This window comes from Apodemus sylvaticus, chromosome 12 (genome assembly GCF_947179515.1).
Source record: "Apodemus sylvaticus chromosome 12, mApoSyl1.1, whole genome shotgun sequence".
Taxonomy (NCBI): Eukaryota; Metazoa; Chordata; class Mammalia; order Rodentia; family Muridae; genus Apodemus; species Apodemus sylvaticus.
Window position 1 is genome coordinate 42,672,977 of NC_067483.1, and position 21,546 is coordinate 42,694,522.

General features: G+C 51.8%; 1 protein-coding gene and 1 long non-coding RNA gene across 5 annotated transcripts in view; one reads left to right on the forward strand and one right to left on the reverse strand.

Moving 5' to 3' along the window:
* Nucleotides 1–21,546, forward strand: part of Kif21b (kinesin family member 21B) — a 49,776-nt gene that overhangs the window by 24,251 nt on the left and 3,979 nt on the right. For 2 of the 4 annotated variants that reach the window (XM_052201238.1, XM_052201239.1), the window contains exons 15-34: nucleotides 1,189–1,388; nucleotides 4,710–4,817; nucleotides 5,478–5,546; nucleotides 6,310–6,542; nucleotides 6,704–6,851; nucleotides 7,091–7,285; nucleotides 7,389–7,490; nucleotides 8,679–8,844; nucleotides 9,016–9,067; nucleotides 9,244–9,301; nucleotides 10,057–10,262; nucleotides 10,344–10,421; nucleotides 12,358–12,471; nucleotides 14,788–14,826; nucleotides 16,834–16,970; nucleotides 17,606–17,786; nucleotides 18,882–19,046; nucleotides 19,318–19,435; nucleotides 19,893–20,063; nucleotides 20,307–20,506. In XM_052201238.1, the coding sequence (XP_052057198.1) occupies nucleotides 1,189–1,388; nucleotides 4,710–4,817; nucleotides 5,478–5,546; nucleotides 6,310–6,542; nucleotides 6,704–6,851; nucleotides 7,091–7,285; nucleotides 7,389–7,490; nucleotides 8,679–8,844; nucleotides 9,016–9,067; nucleotides 9,244–9,301; nucleotides 10,057–10,262; nucleotides 10,344–10,421; nucleotides 12,358–12,471; nucleotides 14,788–14,826; nucleotides 16,834–16,970; nucleotides 17,606–17,786; nucleotides 18,882–19,046; nucleotides 19,318–19,435; nucleotides 19,893–20,063; nucleotides 20,307–20,506 (2,740 nt within the window). The remainder of the gene's footprint in view (nucleotides 1–1,188; nucleotides 1,389–4,709; nucleotides 4,818–5,477; nucleotides 5,547–6,309; nucleotides 6,543–6,703; nucleotides 6,852–7,090; nucleotides 7,286–7,388; nucleotides 7,491–8,678; nucleotides 8,845–9,015; nucleotides 9,068–9,243; nucleotides 9,302–10,056; nucleotides 10,263–10,343; nucleotides 10,422–12,357; nucleotides 12,472–14,787; nucleotides 14,827–16,833; nucleotides 16,971–17,605; nucleotides 17,787–18,881; nucleotides 19,047–19,317; nucleotides 19,436–19,892; nucleotides 20,064–20,306; nucleotides 20,507–21,546) is intronic. The other 2 variants (XM_052201241.1, XM_052201242.1) reach the window with 1 other exon arrangement.
* Nucleotides 599–6,382, reverse strand: LOC127697891 (uncharacterized). The gene is made up of 2 exons (XR_007980574.1): nucleotides 6,273–6,382; nucleotides 599–965 (listed from the first exon to the last, which is right to left on the reverse strand). It is a non-coding gene; the product is annotated as an uncharacterized LOC127697891 (long non-coding RNA).

Here is a 21,546-nt window from a genome sequence, read left to right on the forward strand (position 1 = left end):
CGGGTGTTATAGAGCAGGTGTCGTTTTAGGGACTAGAATTGTCTTTTTTTGTTTTTTGTTTTTTGTTTTTTCCAAGACAGGGTTTCTCTGTGTAGCCCTGGCTGTCCTGGAACTCACTCTGTAGACCAGGCTGGCCTCGAACTCAGAAATCCACCTGCCTCTGCCTCCCAAGTGCTGGGATTGCACACTGGCGGGGACGACTGCATAATTGCTAGCAAGGGTGGCACTACTGAATATCTTTTTTTTAATATGGCAAGGAGAGAGGACAGAGAGCTTAGGAAGGCTGGGAGGGCATGGAAGGCTATGTAGAGAAGGTGACCTTGGAGTAAGGCTGTAGAGTAACTAAGTAAGGCTCTTTCTTGCTGCATCACTAGAGCAGAACTATCAATGGAAAGAACATTCCAGATAGAGGGAACGGAAGGGGCTGTGAAGGCCCCGAGACAGCTATGTACCTGGCATGGTGATAGAATGGTGGTCTAGACTAGTCGGAGAACAGGTTATATGTGTCATTGTAATATGTTGCCTTGCCTCAGAGAGTTGAGATCAGGAGTTGACAGTAAGGGAGTGGGGGGGGGTGCGGATACAAGACACTTAAAAGCATTTTATAAACATCATTTTTGCAACTGTGTAGGAGGATTGAAGTGAAAGTTTAGGAGGCAGATTGGGCTGGTGGTAAGATGTGGTTGAGCTCAGGTATCTTCGAGGCTGAGCTTAAGACAGGAGGCCTGGGGGGCTGGGGAGCCAGGTCTCAGGATGCGTGCCTCAGGCAGGAGGCTGTGAGGAGATCGAGTGAGAGCCGGAGTTGGGTTGGTCTTGGACTCGCTCGGGCAGGGATCGTTCGCAGTTCAGGAGGGAGAGTCTGGGTGAGAAGCCAGCTTACTCCTGCAGTCACACCACAGTGGCCCTTGTTAAGGCTCAGCTCCGCTTCCTGCTGGCACTGCCTTTCCAGGGCCCGAAGCCTCAATCTGAAAACATTAAACTGAATGTCAGAGCAGGAAAGTTAGGGCAGCTGCTGAACCCGCATCCTCGTTGTTCAAATGAAGAAGCAGGCTCGGGGATGGAGGGTGGGGTGGGAGGGGGAGGGGGTGAACTGTAAAATCAGACCCCAGCGCCTGTCTTCCCAGTGAGCCCATATTTAGTGGGAGCCCGGGAGCCCATGCCTCTGACCCTGCTTTCCGCTGCCCTCAGGCACTATGGAGTGCTACACGGAGGAGAAGGCCAACAAGATAAAGGCGGATTATGAGAAGAGGCTGAGGGAGATGAACCGGGACCTGCAGAAGCTCCAGGCTGCTCAAAAAGAGCATGCCAGGCTACTCAAGAACCAGTCTCGCTATGAAAGGGAGCTGAAGAAGCTGCAAGCGGAGGTAGCCGAGATGAAGAAGGCCAAGGTAGGCAGACATTACGAAGAGCGGGGCCTAGGGACCCCACTCTTAGAATCCATATTCCATGTTGAATAAATACTATCATTGCTGTTAAGTGAGGATCGTCCACTGAGCACACAGCGTCACCTGACCCAACCCCGCCCCAGCCACACACACCCTCCTAGAACCTCACCCACCCTCCTAGAACCTCACCCCAGCACTGGGTTCATTGCAAGCACCCTGCTCATTGCTGCCCCCTCTGTTGGGAAGCTGTACTACAGTTGCCTCCTGTCTGCAGAAGGAAGCCTCCTCATTGAAGTGTCATTTGTTACAACCCTTGCCTCTAATCATAGTAATAATCGGCACCATGGCCAGTTCCCATTGTGTTTGTGGAAATTTGAGGCTCAGGGAAGGAAGTTCCTGCTACCAGGATGTGATGTTGGGATGCAAATTCTGCCCTGGATGTTCCAAGCTGGTGTGTGTTCTTGGTGGTTCTGGGCTCCCTTTTCTACCTTGGCACAGCCCATGGGGCACAGTCTGTAGGATCTGCTCTAGTGATGTTGGAGGCTCAGGTCTTGACCTTCTGGTAACTGGTGTCTGTGGTTTTAGCTCCTGCCTAGGGCTCGCAGATCCTTGCTCTGTGAACTTTATCACCCTCGGACCTTTCTGCCCTGACTCTTAGCTTCTGTTGTCTCTCAGCTCTCCACAGCCCTGGGCCAAGCTCTGGGGCTAGTCCCCCTAACAAAGCCTGGCAAAGGCCATGTCCCCTTGGGGACTTGGGAGTCATTAGTAACTGTGTCTTCACTGTTGTCCTGACTCGTGCTGACCAGTGTGCCCAGGAAAGAGGCAGATATCCATTTTAGAGGAAATGGAACTGTACCTGCGTGGGCTCTGTCCCCAAGCAGGTCCAGAGCCTTTATCTGCTGAGGTCTCTGCCTTGCTGAGATCAGCCCAGTATGGCCCCCAAAGAGTCCCATGGTCCTTTTCTGCTTCTGTGCTTTAGCCCTGTAGACATGAAGCCATTGACAGTAAATGGCACTGGATTCAAATACCCATAGATCTCTGGGGGCCCTGGAGCCCTTTGGTAATGAGCTTTAGATCCCCAAGCTGTGACCTGGGCCTTCAACAGACACTGCTGAAGCAACCTTGACATGCTTGTCTAACTATCCATCCATTATCCATCCATCCATCCATCCATCCATCCATTATCCATCCACCCACCCATCCATCCATCCATCCATTATCCATCCATCCATCCATCCATCCATTATCCACCCACCCACCCACCCATCCATCCATCCATTATCCATCCATCCATCCATCCACCCATTATCCATCCATCCATCCATTATCCATCCATCCATCCATCCATCCATCCATCCATCCATCCATCCATTATCTATCCATCCATCCATCCATTATCTATCCATCCATCCATTATCCATCCATCCATTATCCACCCATCCACCCACCCATCCATCCATCCATTATCTATCGACCCATCCATCTATCCATCCATTATCCATCCATCCATCCACCCACCCATCCATCCATCCATCCATTATCTATCCATCCATCCATTATCTATCCATCCATCCATTATCTATCCATCCATCCATTATCCATCCATCCATCCATCCATTATCTATCCATCCATTATCTATCCATCCATCCATTATCCATCCATCCATCCATTATCCATCCATCCATTATCTATCCATCCATCCATCCATCCATCCATTATCCATCCATCCATCCATCCATCCATTATCCATCCATCCATCCATCCATCCATTATCTATCCATCCATCCATCCATTCATCTATCCATCCATTATCTATCCATCCATTATCCATCCATCCATCCATCCATCCATTATCTATCCATCCATTATCTATCCATCCATTATTTATCCATTCATCCATCCATCCATTATCTATCCATCCATTATCTATCCATCCATTATTTATCCACCCATCCATCCATTATCCATCCATTCATCCATCCATCCATCCATTATCTATCCATCCATCCATTATCTATCCATCCATCCATCCATCCATCCATTATCTATCTATCCATCCATCCATCCATTATCTATCCATCCATTATCTATCCATCATCCATCCATCCATCATCCATCCATCCATCTTCCATCCATCTATCCATTATCCATCCATCCATCATCCATCCATCCATCTTCCATCCATCTATCCATTATCCATCCATCCATCCATCCATCCATTATCCATCCATCCATGTCTCCCCATCCTCCTGCCCACAGCTTCTTACTGGTGCCTCTTCAGGGCAGTCCCAACCTCTTCTTAGCCAGCTCTCATCTTGAGTGGGTATGGCCCTTGAAAAAGCTCACAAGGAAACACTCTTCATAGGGTTCTGAAACTTGGAAAAAGAAAAAATAACAGCCAAGTGCCCCAGATTTGGTACAAAAGACAGAAGAATTCACACATGTACGTGTTCCTTGTTCTCAGACTCTGAGGCCATTCATCTACTCTGAGGACTGAGTTCTGTCCTCCTGACTACACTCTTGTGATCTCAGGTCTACAAATGAAAAAGGAGAGCCAGAGATTATCCTGGGGGTACCCTAACAGGGCCCTGATTCTTCACAAGATAGGTAGAAAGAGGATCAGCCAAAGACTGCAAGCAGAGCCTGTGTCCTGGGGGGTCTTAACTGAGGGAGGCCCACAGTTTCAGGGTCTTCTGTCACGAGAGCAGAGTGACTCCTGTCTTAGAACAGCTGAGCAATGCTGTCTCAGTCCTGAGGCCCATTTCAGCACTATCCTGGGCCTGGAGAGCACTCACTCACTCACAAGCCTGGACCGAAGGATACAGCCACACTTGCTGGTCATACAGATGAACCTGGAGTTAGGAAGTTAAGATGACCCAGGCCCCAAGTCTAGCCAGCCATTCATTCCTAGCTCTGTGACTGTTAGTCATTTTGTCTTGGAGGCTCATTTCTTTCTTTATAGAACACGAGAGATGTCTTTCTCATACGAGTGTCATAAAGATGGGGCCTGCCACGTAGGCAGCTCTTGTTATGCCTCCATCCCTTTGAGATTCGCCCTGGAATCTTCAGCCAGGCATGGTGGTTAGGACAGACTTTAAGTGGTAAGGCCAGTTCTTTAGCAGCTTGTCAATGTATAATATATCTTAGCCCCTGAGGATGAGTGGGAAGGAAGCCTTATGTTTCAGAGCCCCCCTCCACCCCCCCATCAGTGCTGCCTAGAAGACCATTCCCCTGGCCAGTGCCCCCACTACCAGCTATTGACTGATGCACATGGGCCACTCCTGCCCAGCCCTGCCTCACCTTCACTACCTCTGTCACCCCAGGTAGCCCTCATGAAGCAAATGCGTGAGGAGCAGCAGCGGCGGCGACTGGTGGAGACCAAGAGGAACCGGGAGATTGCTCAGCTCAAGAAGGAGCAGCGGAGGCAGGAGGTGAGGGACCTCCGGGAGCTTTCAGCCACCCCTCCCTACCGATTACCCTTCCCCCCCCCCCCCAGTTCCTACTGTTCTAAGTGACAAGAGCCATGCTTGGAGCAGAGTCACTGTTGGCTTCTGTCCCAACTCCTACATGTCCAAGAAGATAACTTGAGCCCAGAGAAGGGCAAGAATTTGCCCAAGGCTACCAGCAAAATCAAGCACATGGAGCTCCAGGCCCAGGAGAAATAGCCTGGGAGAACTGGGCCTCTAGTTCAGAGTCACGTTCATGGTTAGAGATAAGACCAAGAGAATTGTCCTTGTGGGCAGGAATTCCTCATGGCCACCCCTGGTAGAAGGGTGTGACTCTGGGTACCATTTTATCTACAGTTTGGCTGTGTGAGAATCACCCCACACAAGAAAATCTTGAGCCTTTGGCTACAGAGCTGCTCACCCTGTCCACATTCCTGTCTGGACAGAAATGGTTGCACACACCTTTACACCCAGCACTCAAGAGGCAGAGGCAGACAGATCTCTGAGTTCAAGGCCAACCTAGTCTACAGAGTGCCAGGACAGCCAGGGCTACATGGAGAAACCCTGTCTTGAACCTCACCTCCCCTGCCAAAAAAACAAAGATTGCTGTTGGTGGCTGAAGGTGACCCAACCCTTTTCTTTCAGTTTCAGATACGGGCCCTGGAATCTCAGAAGCGCCAGCAGGAGATAGTTCTGAGGAGGAAAACCCAGGAGGTGAGTGTTCTCAACAGAAAGCCTGGTTGTACAGGACTAGCCCTGGTTCTGACGTTTGCTCTCCTCTGAAGAAGTGGGGGGAGGGGTTCCCCATGCTACTTGTGGGCTGGATCTTTTTTCATTCAGTGAGCACAGCCTTACCAATTTGCAGCACCCTGTGAGAAATGGCTTCTCAACCAGTCAGCTGTGCCTAGAGGGCAGATTCCATATCCCATCCTGGTCATTTACAAAAGAGTGAAGAGAAATAGAGATGGTCCAGTCAGTAAATAATTTACCACATAAGCATGAGGATCTGGGTTTGAACCCTAATACCCACATTAACAACTGGGGCAAGGTCGAGACAGGTGGATCCCATAGCTGGCTGGCCAGCCAGTCTAGTGATTGGCCACCTCAGGGGTCACTGAGAGACACTGTCCCGGCCCAGAACGTAAGTAAGAGGGCAATAGCGGAAGACACTCCACATCCTTGGGAACACATATATATGCATATCTGGATGCACACATGTACACATACATATGAGAGAGAGAGAGAGAGAGAGAGAGAGAGAGAGAGAGAGAGAGAATACTTTGTTTTACATCGCAGACATCTTTAGCCCTTTGCAGCCCTAAGCTAGGCCTGCACAGAGCTGCCTCTATTCTCCCCAACACCTCGTTCCAGGCTTCCTGTCACTCCAGGCCTCCTCCCTCCCCTGAGTCCCCCTCTTCCTGTCCCTCCAGGCTTCCTTACCCATTGGGTTCCCCTCTTCTTGTCCCCACTTTCCCAGGTTTCTGCACTGAGGCGCTTAGCAAAGCCCATGTCTGAGCGAGTGGCCGGGCGTGTGGGATTGAAGCATCCCAATATGGATTCTGGGGCTGAGGTATCGGCCAGCACTACCTCATCTGAGGCTGAATCGGGAGCCCGCTCTGTCTCCAGCATAGTGCGTCAGTGGAACCGAAAAATCAACCACTTCCTGGGGGATCACCCTCCAGGCACCGTCAACGGCAGCCGCCCAGCCAGGTGAGGAGCATGTGCTCTGTGGGCAGGACCCGGGTAGAGAAGTGTGAAGGTCAGCTCTGGTGTCTGGGCTGTCTGCTTCCTGCTCAGGGGAGGGGCCTCAGCACAGCTGCAGAGAGAGGGTCAGAGCAGTCAGCCAAAGCCCCTTTGCCTCTGCCTCCCAGGAAAAAATTCCAGAAGAAGGGAGCCAGCCAAAGCTTCAGTAAGGCTGCAAGACTCAAATGGCAATCCCTGGAAAGGAGGATCATCGACATTGTCATGCAGAGAATGACCATTGTCAACCTGGAGGCTGATATGGAGCGCCTCATAAAGGTGGGACCTACCTCGCAGTCTCTCCCACCCCACGCTCCACACGCCCTGTCACTTCTCACTTCTCTTGACTCCTCACTCCTTCCCGTCTCCCACCCTCTGCTCCTCGTGCCTCTTCTGACCTCTGGACAACCCCAGACAGGTGGGTGGTTTGGGGTAGGAGCTGTGGGCAGCACCTGAGCCTGAGATGCATCTTCCATCTCTATCCTCCCTCCCTCCCCCACCCCCACCCCCTTTCCCAGAAAAGGGAGGAGCTCTTCCTCCTACAGGAGGCACTGCGGAGGAAGCGGGAGCGCCTGCAGGCCGAGAGCCCGGAGGAGGAGAAGGGGCTACAGGAGCTGGCTGAGGAGATCGAAGTGTTGGCAGCCAATATTGACTACATCAATGACAGCATCACTGACTGTCAAGCCACCATCGTGCAGCTGGAGGAAACCAAGGTGCCCCTAGGGCCCGGCCTGACTGGGTGTGGTGGGGGGGGGTGGTAGCAACGAGTGTGTGGACAGCCCTGTGTGATGCGATTTCTGCTTTTCACTCTTAAAGGAGGAGCTGGACTCAACAGACACATCAGTGGTCATTAGCTCCTGCTCTCTGGCTGAAGCCCGCCTACTGCTAGACAACTTCCTCAAGGCGTCCATTGACAAGGTGAGCTGGCAGCTTCCCTGGCACAAGATGGGCATCGCATACCCTGGTAGTGAAGTCCACGGGTTTGGCTCCTTCCCATCTACGTCATTCACAGGCTGGGACAAGCTACTGAATCTGCAAGTCTCGCGTTCTGTGGCTATAAAACCCAAACGTTGACAATACCGAACTTGTAGCTGGTTGTACAGAATGCTAACACGTAGGGCCTTGGCACACTACGGAGCTTCAGTTAAAGGTGCCCTGGCCCGGGCCCGTCCACAGCAGGACTGGGCTTGGGTCTGTTGGAGGCTGTGTGTACATTAGGAATCGGGGAACAGGAAACAAAAATTATATTCCACCCTCTACCTACTAGAACATCAAGAGTCTTTGGGGCCCCTTTCTTTTTTGTTATGTATTTATATATTTATTTATTTTGTTTTGTTTTGTTTTGTTTGAGACAGGGTTTCTCTGTGTAGCCCATCCTGTCCTGGAACTCACTCTGTAGACCAGGCTGGCCTTGAACTCAGAAATCCACCTGCCTCTGGCTCCCAGAGTGCTGGGATTAAAAGCATGTGCCACCACTGCCCGGCCCCTCTCCTTAATCAATGGTCAGAGAATGGGTTTTTTTCTATCCGAGTCTTGGGGACAGACACCAGCCAGTGTACGTATAGTTAACGGGAAAGTGGTTGGGAGGCCACCCTGCTGACTCTTAGGCAGAGCCTTGGTGGCTCCTCAGTGTTACCTCGTGTCTCAGGGGACTGTGTTAGTGTTGGAGGGTTGTCATTGACAACATGCTGCAGACTGGGCCGCTCGCGCAACGGGGCTTTATTTCCTTCCTCTAAGATCCAGGTGTCAGCAGGGTAGGTTTGTCTGTAGCCTCCCTCCATCCCTCCATAGCCATTGTTTCCTCCCTGTGTCTGGACATGATCTTCTGTGTGGCTTATTATTATAAGGACAGCAGCCATACTACATTAGGAACCACCCTATGACCTCATATCATCTAGTTCCCACTTAAAGGACCTATCTCCAAGTACAGCCCCATTTAGAGGTAATAGGGGTTGGGACTTGTGTATATGAATGAAGGGTCACAAGTGCACCCATAACAGACTATATGCTGAGATGACTGTCCCTAATGTATATATAGAAATCCAGCAGCTACAGCATCAACCACAGCCAGAAAGAGAAAGCCCAAGCCTTGTTCTTTGCCTCCAGGGACTTCAAGTAGCACAGAAGGAGGCCCAGATCCGGCTGCTGGAAGGACGCCTAAGACAGACAGACATGACAGGCTCTTCCCAGAACCACCTGCTCCTAGACGCTTTGCGTGAGAAGGCTGAGGCGCACCCCGAGCTGCAGGCCCTCATCTACAATGTCCAACATGGTATTCATAGGCGTCGAGAAAGTCTTCCAGCTCCCAAAGCTCCCCTGCCTCGGGATTCCCTCAGAAGCCCTGGTCTGATCCTAGTGGGTGATGCTGGAGAGAGGCTGCGTCTCCTTTCTTTCCCATACTCTGATATGTCTCTCAACATCCTTCCTTCCTTCCCTCCCTCAGAGAACGGCTATGCGAGCACAGATGAGGAAGTGTCAGAGTTCTCTGAGGGGAGGTGAGTTTTCAAGCAGGGAAGACTTTCTCACAGCAGGCACCTAGGGTGGGGGTGGGGCACCATAGGGCCCCCGGGGCTTGGATTTGCAGGCTCTTTGGGACCCAGATGTCTAAGACTCAGAGAGAGTCTGTATAACTAACATGGTTGGTCCTAAACTTTCTTGGCTTCTTCCCTAGCTTTTCCCAGTCATTCACCATGAAAGGCTCCACCAGCCATGATGACTTCAAGTTCAAGGTAAGCCCTGCCGGAAAACAGGCTATAGGTTTTCCTGTCAGGGCCAACCTCCCTGCCTGAGCTCTGTGCCTGTAGTTCCACGCCCCAATTCAATTTTATCCTCATCAGGAACGGAGGTGACAAGATGGATCTTGCCTGCAGTTGGGGGCGGGGAAGGAGGAGCTAACCTGGAATTTGCTATGTAGACCTGGCAGCCCATTCTTTTCAAGTCGGGAGAAATGACGAGGGCAACTAAAAGCTTCTTTCTCCTCTACCTGATGGCGTGGCCCTGATATGCAGACCATCTCCTTCCCCACTGAAGACGCAGGGTCAAAGCTGACTCTAGATCCACTGTTATCTTCCCTGCAGCTGTTTGTTCAACCACATGAAAGTCACAGGAGCAGAGGTTTCCTAACAGCGAGGGTTAGTGATTAGAACGGACCAGCACTCGAGGCTTATTAAAGTCAGACTCTGCAGACCATGCCGTGAGCTTGGTCTACAGAGTCCTGGGCGAGCTGACTGGAATTCAGTCTGTTCACTGCAGTTTGCTTAATTCAGCTAAGGGTTTCCATCAGTAACTCTCCCTCAGGCCAGGCAGTATCATTTTCCTCAGAATTCACCCATCTCTAGGTCCTCTGCTCCTCTCTGCTTTTCCCCTACAACCTCAACCTCCTGTGTACCTGGAGTGACAGGTCTGTGTCATCAGGTCAAGCTTTTACTTTCTCTTTATGGTCTACCAGTTGGACAAATTGGTTCACTTTCCCTTCCCTCCCTAGGGTGAGCCCAAGCTGTCTGCACAAATGAAGGCCGTGTCTGCGGAGTGCCTAGGACCCCCGTTGGACAGCTCCACCAAGAATATCACCAAGTCCCTGGCCTCCCTGGTTGAGATCAAAGAGGATGGGGTGGGCTTCTCCATCCGGGACCCCTACTACCGGGACAAGGTCTCCCGCACCGTCAGCCTGCCCACCCGGGGCAGCACTTTGTAAGGAGGGGGGACCTGGGTACCTGGGGTCAAGGTGGGTAGAGAGTTAGGTCTCAGATTCACTGGACCCTTCTTTTCCAGCCCTCGGCAATCTCGAGGTGCCACGGACACATCCCCTCTGACCCGAAGGAAGTCTTACGACCGGGGGCAGCCCATCAGGTAAGAGGTCTTCGAGAATCTATTCGAGTCAATGCCAGCCCAGGCCTTAGGTGCATGAATGGCTGTGAGATTCCTTCTCTGTGGGCCTTCATACGCACTTGCTGTGGCCCAGCACGAGGCACCTGCCAGCACATAACTAAACACAGGCTGGAAACTCCCAATGCACGCTCTATCTAGATGACTCGCAGCAGCTTTGGCTGGTACTATCCGAATGTGCTTTAGGCCCTTCTCGTGGTCTTCAGTCCTTTGTAGTTTCCATTCTTTCAAAGGCTTCCTCCTATGAGGGAAGTGCAGACTATCAAAGAAGTCGTGTAGGAGTCTCCAACCAGTCAGGCACACACAGGCCCAGCTCTGCAGAGGTTTGGTGGTCTTTCCAGCTACATGGTGAGACACTGGGGCTCAGAGTAACCATTGCAACCTGCCTTGCTGAGAGGCAGGAAAAGAACCCGCGCCAGACGCCAGCCTCCCGTCCTTACCACAGCAGATGCCCACAGCACTGACTTGCGTGGGGTGCTGGTGGGGAGGAGCTGAACGGACAACTGTACACTTGGACCCTGACGGACTTCATCTTCAGAGAACATGCTGAAGTTGTGGTCTGAGGGTGAGGCTGAGCTCATGAAGCCTGCCCTAAGGGAGGGGGTTGTAGCAACAGCTTTTCCAAATGAGCGGGCCAGCAAGGTCGTAGACTCTTCCCCGAAGGAACCATCATTTCTCCTGCTTCACGCGTTCTGAACACCTCATCGGTGACTCAGGGTCGCTGGTCTCTGGGAGGATGGAGGGCCAGGTTCCTGTGAGGAGATGACTGTGATGTCAGCATCAGCATCACCTTTTTTTAGGTCTGTCTCTATTTAAAGGCACCTTAGTTAGCAGATGCTATTGCTTGTTAGTGTCGAACTCCACCACAGCACGGTGGCACCGAGGAAGCTTGTGTAATCTTTCCCAATTTTCTAATGCTTGGCATCATCCAAGAGCACTGTCACATTGTGCCTTGGGACAGTTTTAGTGATCAAACCTACCATGTAATTGGGCCTGGCAGCCCATACCTGTAATCTTAGCACCTAGAAAATAGAGGCAGAAGGATCATTTGCAAAGTCAGGGCCAGCCGGGTCTTCATGTGTCACAATACAAACAAAAATCAAAAGCATCGTTAAGAAGCACGAAATGCAATGATAAATAAAGGTCGCATGCAAGGCACCATCAGGTTGTCCCACCTGCTTCCAGGGTCAGGGTAGAGCCAGCCTCTGCAAGAAGCACGCATGTCAGTTACTCAGGATTTTCACTGCTGCTTTTTGTTTTTGATTTTTTGTTTTTTAAATGTATTCACCATTGCTCTCTTCAGACATACTCAAGAGGGCATCAGACCCCATTGCAGATAGTTGTGAGCCACCATGTGGTTGTTAGAAATTGAACTCAGGACCTCTGGAAGAGCAGCCAGTGCTCTTAACCACTGAGCCATCTCTCCTGCCCTACACTGTTTTGAGAGTCTGAGATTCACATAGAAACTGCCTGTGGGATTACAAGTAGATTTCAAAAGCAGGTGAGTCTCCAAATCCGCCACGAGGAAGTGATTTTTAAGAGCAGCATATAGGGGCTGAAGAGATGGCTCTGTGCTTAAGAGCACAGGCTGTTCTTCCCGAGGACCTGGGTTCAACTCCCAGCTCTCATGGGACTCATCACCTGTAACTCGAGTTGTAAGGTGTTTGGTGCCCTCTTCTGGCCCCCACAGGCACAACACACACATTGTGCTTTGACACCCACACATATCAAATCAAATCAATATTTAAAAAGAACAGCTTCTAGGATCTTGACTGGGGCCAAGCCATTCCGAGGTCACTACACAACAGACTCCGTCCTCTGGGGCTCTGCGGTGGGACAGAAGCTAGGTGGACTTATGGGCGAGGGTACGATCACCGATGACAATGTCCCCTTTTACCAGATCTACAGACATGGGATTCACACCTCCTTCATCACCTCCCACTCGGCCTCGCAACGACCGCAATGTCTTCTCTCGTCTCACCAGCAATCAGAGTCAGGGCTCAGCACTGGACAAGTAAGGGCCTGCGGAGAGCCAGGGAAGGAGGCACTGATGGCGGGAGGGAGCCTGTGGGGCTGGTGAAGTGGGTAGACTCTAGCCCTCCTGTCCCGGCTCCTCTGAGCCACGAGGCCCCGACACTAGCATCTTTTCTGTACTGACCAAGGCTCTTCCCTTCCCCTCAAGCATGCTGGGACTCCAGGAGAGGACAAGAGGGAAGTCACCTCCGAGGGTGGGACAGTCAGGCGTGGTGGCCTTGTGGGGCAAGCATACTAGAGGGTACTTTAAAGTACCCCTTTGTCTGCTTCTGCTGTCTTTGCTGTTCTTGGAAGCCCTTTCTTAAGCTCCAACTCCTGTCCTACCTGGTTGAAAGAGCTTTACACAAGGTCCCATGATCCTTGAGAACTACCCAGCGGACAGAGAGCTCTGAGTCATCCCCAAGTGGCAGCCTCACCTGCTCCTGTTGCTATGCGATGGTTGCTATGGGGTATTCAGCTGTACTCACAGCTCCTGTTGCTATGGGGTCATTCTGTTCACAGCCATCCCTATTTTCAGAAGTTGCTTAACGTTGTTCTGCAGTCTGCTTTACCTGCATAATTCCATTTGAACTGTCAATCAGCCCAGGGATTGTCTGTGCTCCCAGGTTTTCCTACGAATATGGTCCAAAGCAGAGCCCACGGGCTCTTGTCTATAAAGTGGCCCAGAGAAGGGGAATGCTGAGTCTGACAGTGGGATTTTGCCTTGGGGCAAACCCCATCATTCCTGAGTTCATCTCTGTGCTCCCCCAAGCCCACTGTGACCATTTTCAGTTCTGTAGATCCCCAAGGGACAGCTACCTTTTCCCCTAAAAGCTTTCCTTCCATGTGGACCCATGATGTTGAGACTTTCAGGGGAGCCTAACTTGTAGACTGCTTGTTGTACACGGTTACATGCTCTGGCCAGCCTCTCACAGAAGTGTCCCCTTCTGGCTCGAAATGCTCTCCCTAGATGATAAGACCATGAAGGCAGACCCTGTAAGGTCAGCATCCTGGACAGGTCAGCATCCTGGACACTGTCCTTCCCCAGGCTTGAGACATCTCAGCTTCTCCTGAAGGAGCTGTGCACCTGTCTGGCCCTCCGTAACATAATGCACATCTCTCCCCCAGTGCCATGCGATTGACTTGACAGGTCACTCTGTTTCTTTTTTCTTTATTTCTTTCTTCTGTTTTTGAAACAGTATCTTGCCATGTGTCTACACCATCAAACCCTTGACCTTCTGCTTTAGCCTCCTGGGTGCTAGGATTACAGGCATGTGCCACTACACCCAGTTTAAAGTTGTCTGCCTTTTTGTCTTTTCTTTCTTCCCCCTTCCTTTGTTCTCTTTCCTTTCCTTTCCCTTTCTTTCTTTCTTTCTTCCTTCCTTCCTTCCTTCCTTCCTTCCTTCCTTTCTTTCTTTCTTTCTTTCTTTCTTTCTTTTCCTTTCTTCCCTTCCTTCCTTTCTTTTCTTTCCTTTCCCTTTCTTTCTTTCTTTCTTTCTTTCTTTCTTTCTTTCTTTCTTTCTTTCTTTCTTTCTTTCTTTCTTTCTTTCTTTCTTTCTTTCTTTTCCTTTCTTCCCTTCCTTCCTTTCTTTTCTTTCCTTTCTCTTTCTTTCTTTCTTTCTTTCTTTCTTTCTTTTTCTTTCTTTCTTTCTTTTTCTTTGCTTCTCTCTCTCTCTTTCTTTCTTTCTTTCTTTCTTTCTTTCTTTCTTTCTTTCTTTCTTTCTTTCTTTCTTTCTTTCTTTCTTTCTTTCTTTCTTTCTTTCTTTCTCCCAAGAATTGGGCTAGGATCCTGCCCATCCTAGCCTGGTCTTTAGGCTTTGATCCTCTTCACTGGTCCAGTCTGGGGACCCACATGCAACAGAGTTAGCCTCTAGACATGATCTCAGCAAGGGAAAAGAGCAGCAGGGTCTCCTTGTGACCTTGGGAAGGCTTGAGCACTGCTGGGGTGATGCAGTCGGCCCCAGCTTATGCAGTGTGGGCCAACCAGAGAGCTTGGAACTAGCAAGGAGACCTGGAATCGTCTTCCCAAGAGTGGGCTGGCCTCCCACCCCTTCTGTGGCTCTGTCCTCACCCTACCCTGCTAGCTGAGAGACCCCCTGGTGGTCCACTGCTGGGGGACTCTCCCAGCTCCCAGGCCGGTGTGTCCCCACCCCAACCCCTCCTTTCTCCTTGAAGGCCTTCTTCCTCTGCCTCTCTGCCTTCCCTGAAGAGAATAACTGCCCTCTGACCTCCCTGCGCTGTTGCTGCCGCTGCTCCTGCCATTCCTACATGTGTTTTCCTCTCTCCCCTAATCCAGCTAATTTTCTGCCCTTCCCAGGTCTGATGACAGCGACTCCTCTTTGTCGGAGGTCCTGAGGTACACACAGAATGTCTCTCTCTCGTGTTTGACTCCCACTCTCTTCTTTTTCTCTTTGCCTCACGCCACACCAGCCCCTCCTGCCTGTCCGCCTGCCCTCCGCATGCAGCCCCTCCTCCCCCAGCCCCTGCCTCTTCCATATCCGTGCCCCTCCTGAGATCTCTTCTCCCCTCATGGTTCCTTCCTCTCATGGTGACCCCATGGCCTCAGACTGTGCAATGCCTCGCTAGAGCTAAGGGCTTGCAGTGGGGGAGGGTGCAGTTGCTTGTGGCCAGCCCTGTTCTCTTCACCCTCCCGCCCTGGGCGAGGTGGGGAGGGACACGGAAGCCTGGGTCCGGGTGGCTCTGAAGTACAGCTTTGCAGAGCAAGAGGTACCACGAGAACCCTGTCCGCCTGCTGGTCTTTCGTTGAGTGGCCCTGGCTATGGCGGCAGTGTTTGCAGTTCTTTTAAGTTAGCTTGTGTTGGTGGCTGAATCTTGCAAACTTTAGCTCAAAGGGAAACAGTGCCCCTGCTTATATCTCTTAGCATGCAGTTTGTGGGGGTCTCCTCCCCCAGCCCATGGGACAGCCAGAGGCTGGTCCTCAAGCCGACTGAGCACAGATTCCCTATAGCAAGGGGTAAGACTTGGGACCCTGGCGGCAGAAGACTCTCTTCTCAAGGCCGAGAGCTCCCTCTAGCTCTCCATGTATGCTCTCTGCTTACCACTGGTGTATCCTGTGCAGTGAGGCCTTACCAGCAGCCGTTACCTCTACATAAAGGTATAGGCTCCTTATAGCAGCTGTTACCTCTTCAGAGTGCAGACTCCTCATGATATATTTTCACAGTGATCTTGGCCTAACTCCACCTAAACCGGCATCACAAGCTAGGGGTAAAAGCAGATCAGGGAACTACTTCTACATGTGTTTCTCTGGCAAGCAGGCATGCCTGACTAGTATTCTGGTGTTGCACCAGCCGTGAGCAAGTCTGCCATGCTGTGTAAGAGTGCCTCAAGTGGGGTCTCAGCCATCTGGTAAACCTCCAGCCACTATGCTTCTGTCAGCGACAGCATTGTCTTTTGGCCGGCTTGAGTATGGTTTTAGAGGTAACCTGGCTGGGTCTCATCCCAAAACACCATCCTGAGAATGACAAAAATCATCCTCAGAACACCAAGAGGTAGATATACCAGAGCCCTCATGCATACTTGGCTTTATTCTTGCTAGTAGACCGCTGTGCAGAACAAGCAGCGGTTCAGAGAAGCCCAAGCATCCTAGCGCCAAGCCAGGCTGTGGTGCCCTAAGGTTGTCTATTCCTTTGAGATCTGGAGGGTGGTTATTTGTTAGTTGGTTTGTGTTTGATAAGGTTTTCCTACATTGGCAGGCTGGCCTTGAGCTCCTTTTGTAGACCAGTCTAGCCTCAAATTCACAGCAATCCTCCTGCTTGAGCCTACAAAGTGCTAGGATAACAGTGCTGATTTATCCCTTTGTTAGTGATAGGCATAGGTTTGACTATGCTGGTCCAACTAGGGGCTCTGTGGATGTCCATCTACCTCACTGATGGGACCTTCCAGCCCCAGAGTGCTGACTGACAATGAAGTGCAGGGAGGGTATCGGCCTGGACATCCTTTCCTCTCCCCTCCCCGTCCCCCATTTTTGATCACCAAAGACGCATGTAGGCTGCTGGGCACTACAGAGGCCAATCCTAACACTTGGGCCTCGGCCCTGCCCCACCAGAGCTGGCTGCATGCTTATCTCTGGCTTCAGGTTAGGTCCCCCTTCCTCTGCCCTGTTCCTTGCAGCTTGCCTGGCATGGGCTTCTCCTGCAATGCTAAGGCTGGCAACCACAGCTCTTGCTTCCTCTCAGACATTGGTGACGGTTTGCTGCTAGCAGCCTCAGAATCTCTCATGATTCATTGTCCCCTCTCAGCCCAGACCCCTCTCTTCCATGTGCCTCAGTCAATCTGGCCCCGGTCTCTGTGGCTGACTGGCACATCCTCTCTCTCTCTCTCTCTCTCTTTCTCTCCTGGGAAGGGGCATCATCACCCCCATTGGTGGAGCAAAGGGAGCACGGACGGCCCCGTTGCAGTGTATCTCCATGGCCGAGGGCCACACCAAGCCCATCCTCTGCCTGGATGCCACCGATGAATTGCTTTTTACAGGATCCAAAGGTTTGTGGCAACTTGAGGGGCCAGTGGGGTTAGGCTCTGAGCTCACACATCCAACCACACCCCTGGCTGAGCCTTCCGTCCCAGGTGACCTTGTTGGCTCTACCACTATCACATTTCTAGAAGCTTCTCTGAAGTCCCAACATCTCAACTCTCTAAAACCATCACTTCCTCCCCAATATTACCCAACACCCACGTTGTCTCTGCAGCTGCACCCAAGCAGTTCCTCTGGTCTCAGCAGCAGAAGTTTATAGTCCTACAACCAAGTCACTACAAAAAGTTAAAGATCTGACCAGAAGAAAGAACAAGTTTGTATCAGACGTACATAATAGGAAACCTGTGTATGTATATGTGAATATATGTATGTGTATATATACATTTATACATACAGGTGGTGATGAGAGGTTTGCTATTAGCTGAGGTATGATTGATTGGCTCCAAGTTTTTTCATGCTTTCTTGATACTTGGTCATTTAATAAACAGTAGATTTGTAGGAATTTTGTTTCAGCCCAGGACACCTCACGATCAGAAAACTCACCATTATTTAAAGATCCCAGCCCTTTCTCCGTCTCCTGAGTCTACACATGCATGCATGCGTGCATGCTTCTCCCTCAGACTTGTTTCCCTGTCTATGGCAGACCGTAGCTGCAAGATGTGGAACCTGGTGACAGGGCAGGAGATTGCAGCTCTCAAGGGCCACCCCAACAACGTGGTTTCTATCAAATACTGCAGCCACTCAGGGCTGGTGTTCTCCGTGTCCAGCTCCTATATCAAGGTGTGGGACATCCGGGACTCAGCAAAGTGCATTCGGACACTCACGTAAGTCTACCACTGCTTGAGAACAGTGCTCCCCTGCTTAGGTGGCCACTAGGCACAGCACAGCCTGATTAGGTGGGCACAAAAGTCCTCACTAGCCCATAGAGTTTCTTTGAGTCCAGGGGGGTAAGGTAGCTTGGGGAACAGTTTTTGAACAGCACGTTAGTGAGCCTTTGGCCTCCCTTTGTCTCAGTTGTCAAAGCTCTGCCTTTTGAGATGGCTAGATCCCAAGGAATCCAAAAGACCAGCAGGTGGCAGCAGCCTCCAAAGCCAGGCCAGCCACCTGCCTCACAGATGCGCCACCCAGCAGGGTTCTGCTGGTAAGGGCACAAACCCTCCAGAAGTCAGGTTTTGTCTTTATGTGTGCACTATAAATAACAAACTGTTTAGTCTGACAGTGGAGAAACAGACACAGAGGGTATTTAGAGCCCCGAACTTATTCTGCACGATGCAGTAGTCACAGATAACGGCACACAGTTGACTGAACCTACAGAATCTAGAACACCCGGAAGGAGCCCCGCTGTATGTGATAAGCTTGGGTGATAATGTGTCCATTATAGGTTTGCCTGCTGTAGCACAGGCTGTGCCGTGGGGTGTTGACAATGGGTAGGCTGTACACTGTGGGAAAGAAAGGTATACAAGAAAACTCTGCCTTCCACTCTTGTTTTGCTGCAAGGCTAAAGCTGTCCTTATTTATAGATATCCTTTATAGATATTGCTTGCTTGGTATTTATTTATTTATTTATTTATTTATTTATTTATTTATTTATTTATTTTAATGAAGTCTGGGGGTGGGGATGAGGAAACAGAGACTCAGAGAAGTTAAGCAATTTCGACATGAACCAGCCAGCTTCAGAGCCTGTCCCTGGACTCTTACAGTCTGTTCAACAGATCCTAGAGACACGTCGGATTGAGTGTAGCTCTCCCCTCGGCCTTTCTTCTGGGGGAAGTTGTTCTGCCCAGACAGGGAAGGAGGGAGGGAGGCATCCTGGAAGAAGTAGCTTTTCTGGGCTGGTCTGAGTGAAGTTTCTTTGTGTCCTGGCCTTGTGGGTAGACTCCTCTGACCTCTAGCTTTGCTTTCTTTCTCCCTCTGGGTAGGTCCTCAGGCCAGGTGATCTCAGGAGATGCCTGCATAGCCACATCCACCCGCGCCATCACTAGTGCCCAGGGGGAGCATCAGATCAACCAGATGGCCCTCAGCCCCTCCGGCACCATGCTATACGTCGCCTCTGGCAATGCCGTCCGCATCTGGGAGCTCAACAGGTCTGTAAAGTGTCTGGGGAAGAGGCCCAGGGAAGAGCCACAGGCACCTATATGGGGTGGCCACTCCAGGGTGGGCAGACCCTCTGCTGTGTCTCCAGTCCCACTCCTTGTCCCCTGCCTCTGGAAATCTTGTTCCTTGATCTTGCTTTGGAGGACAGTCAGAGTAGACTGGCAGGGCCTATCTTTTCTAGATCAGATTCCCTCCAGTCCCTGGAGCCAATGTAAGTGCCCTCCAACCCACTCTCCCTGCCTGGGCCTCTCCCCACTGCAGGTTCCAGCCCATTGGCAAACTGACCGGCCACATTGGCACAGTGATGTGCCTGACAGTCACCCAGACTTCAAACCAGCATGACCTCGTGGTGACAGGCTCCAAGGACCACTATGTGAAGGTACCTACAACTGCCTTGACACGAGAGCTGTGGCCACCTCTGCTCTGAGGCCCGAGTGGCGCTGTTCACTGGGAACACATAAAAGTCAGTGAGACTTCTGGGAACTGCTGCTGGAGAGGGCGTCTTGGAGAAGACAGGAAGATGTGTGTAGATAGAGTTATTCTGTAAACAGTGGAAAATAATGACCTCAGTGTAGGAGGAATGCAGGTAGAGCCTCTGAATGGGAGATGATGCAACCCTTAAAATGATAAATTGCGGGGAAATACAAAGTACACAGAACCCAGTGATTTGGTTTGTCCTCTGAGGGTATGGTTGGACACTTTGGTGGCCAGAAAGTAAAAAGATGCAAATAAATGGAGCCGGAGGTGTGGGACTAGGACAGTGCTCCTCCAACAGTGCTCCAGGCCTGGCCCCGTCCATCATGCCCCTGTCTGAGCTCCTCCCCTCCTCTCTACAGATGTTCCAGCTGGGCGACTGTGTGACGGGCACCATTGGCCCAACCCACAACTTTGAGCCCCCTCACTATGATGGTATCGAATGCCTGGCCATCCAAGGAGACATACTGTTCAGTGGCTCCCGTGACAATGGCATCAAGAAGTGGGACCTGGAACAGCAGGAGCTTATTCAGGTGGGGGGAAGGGGTGGAGTTGAGGAAGGCAAGTGCACCGCACCGGCAGACCTTAGCAGAGCCCCTCAGTCCATCTGCTGTTGGCGTTCTTCCCTGCTGTCCCCATGCCCCCTCAGCCTGGCTCCCGGGAAGGGTAGGGTCTGTCTGCATGATTGCCAGAGCTGCCAGGAGCCAGGTGGTTCTGGGACCCCGGGGCAGGCTCTCTGGGTTCCCTACACCTTATCAGTCCTGGTTCTTCCACAGCAAATCCCCAATGCTCACAAGGACTGGGTGTGCGCCCTGGCCTTTGTACCCGGCCGGCCCATGCTACTGAGTGCCTGCCGGGCTGGCTTCATCAAGGTCTGGAATGTGGACAACTTCACACCCATTGGAGAGATCAAGGGTCACGACAGCCCCATCAATGCCATCTGCACCAACAGCAAGCACATCTTCACGGCCTCCAGGTAGGTGCTAGGCTGAGAGAGCCGCTTTGCTCCCCTCCTAGGGTGACTGGGTTGACAACTGGCTCAGGGCTCCGCGCAGCTGTCCCCACACACAGATCCGATTCACAGAGCAGAACCCCACCAAGCACTTCTCTCTATACCGGCCGCTCATCTTCACTGAGCACTAAGCACCCAATGTCCTGGGTGCTGCACGAGGCAGGGGATCAGGGAGCCACTGGGCCCCAGGCCAGGATTTGCCCCTGCAGCGATCCCAATCACTCTCGCCCCTGCGCAGGAGCTAAGGACTGCCCCGCCACTCCCACACCTCTGCCCCGCCCACGCCCCAGCTGCAGCTCTGGCCGCTGTGCAGGCAGTGCCAGGCCCTCTATCCCAGGGACACTACTCAGCCGGGTTTCTTCTTTTCTCTCCTTGTTCCCACCATGTCCCTCTCCCCCCACCCTGACCCCCTGCCCCATCTCTTCCTACCTCTCTTCTCTGCCTCTCTACCTCCCCTCCCCCCAAATAGTGACTGCCGGGTAAAGCTGTGGAATTACGTCCCTGGACTCACCCCCTGCCTTCCTCGACGAGTCCTGGCCATAAAGGGCCGCGCCACCACCCTGCCCTGACCCTCCCCCTTCCTCTCTCACTCTTCCCCTCTTGCCTTCTCCTGTCTTTCCCCACCTCGATCTGAGCTGCTTCTTCACGGTATGAGACTGTTTTACTCTTAACCTTCTTACTTCACGCCCTGCCTGGCCCCACAGATCCCCCTCCCCGACCCTCTTGCAAGCATGTGCGGTGGGCCAGAACCCTAGGTGGCAGAGAGCAGAGGGGAGGCATTCAGGCCTGGATATGGCAAAACAGGACAGTCCAGGACGCCAGGCTTGCAGGGTCTTGGTGACCATGACCTGCCCATCCCCCTTGCCCAGTACCCCTTTCCCGTGAGGTTCCCACTGGTCCTAAGCAGTCTCTGCCATAGCCCAGCCACAGATGAGGGAGGTGGGAAATCTGCCCAACCGTTACTTTTGGGGGGCAACCAGCTGGGCCCACATCCACAGCTGAGC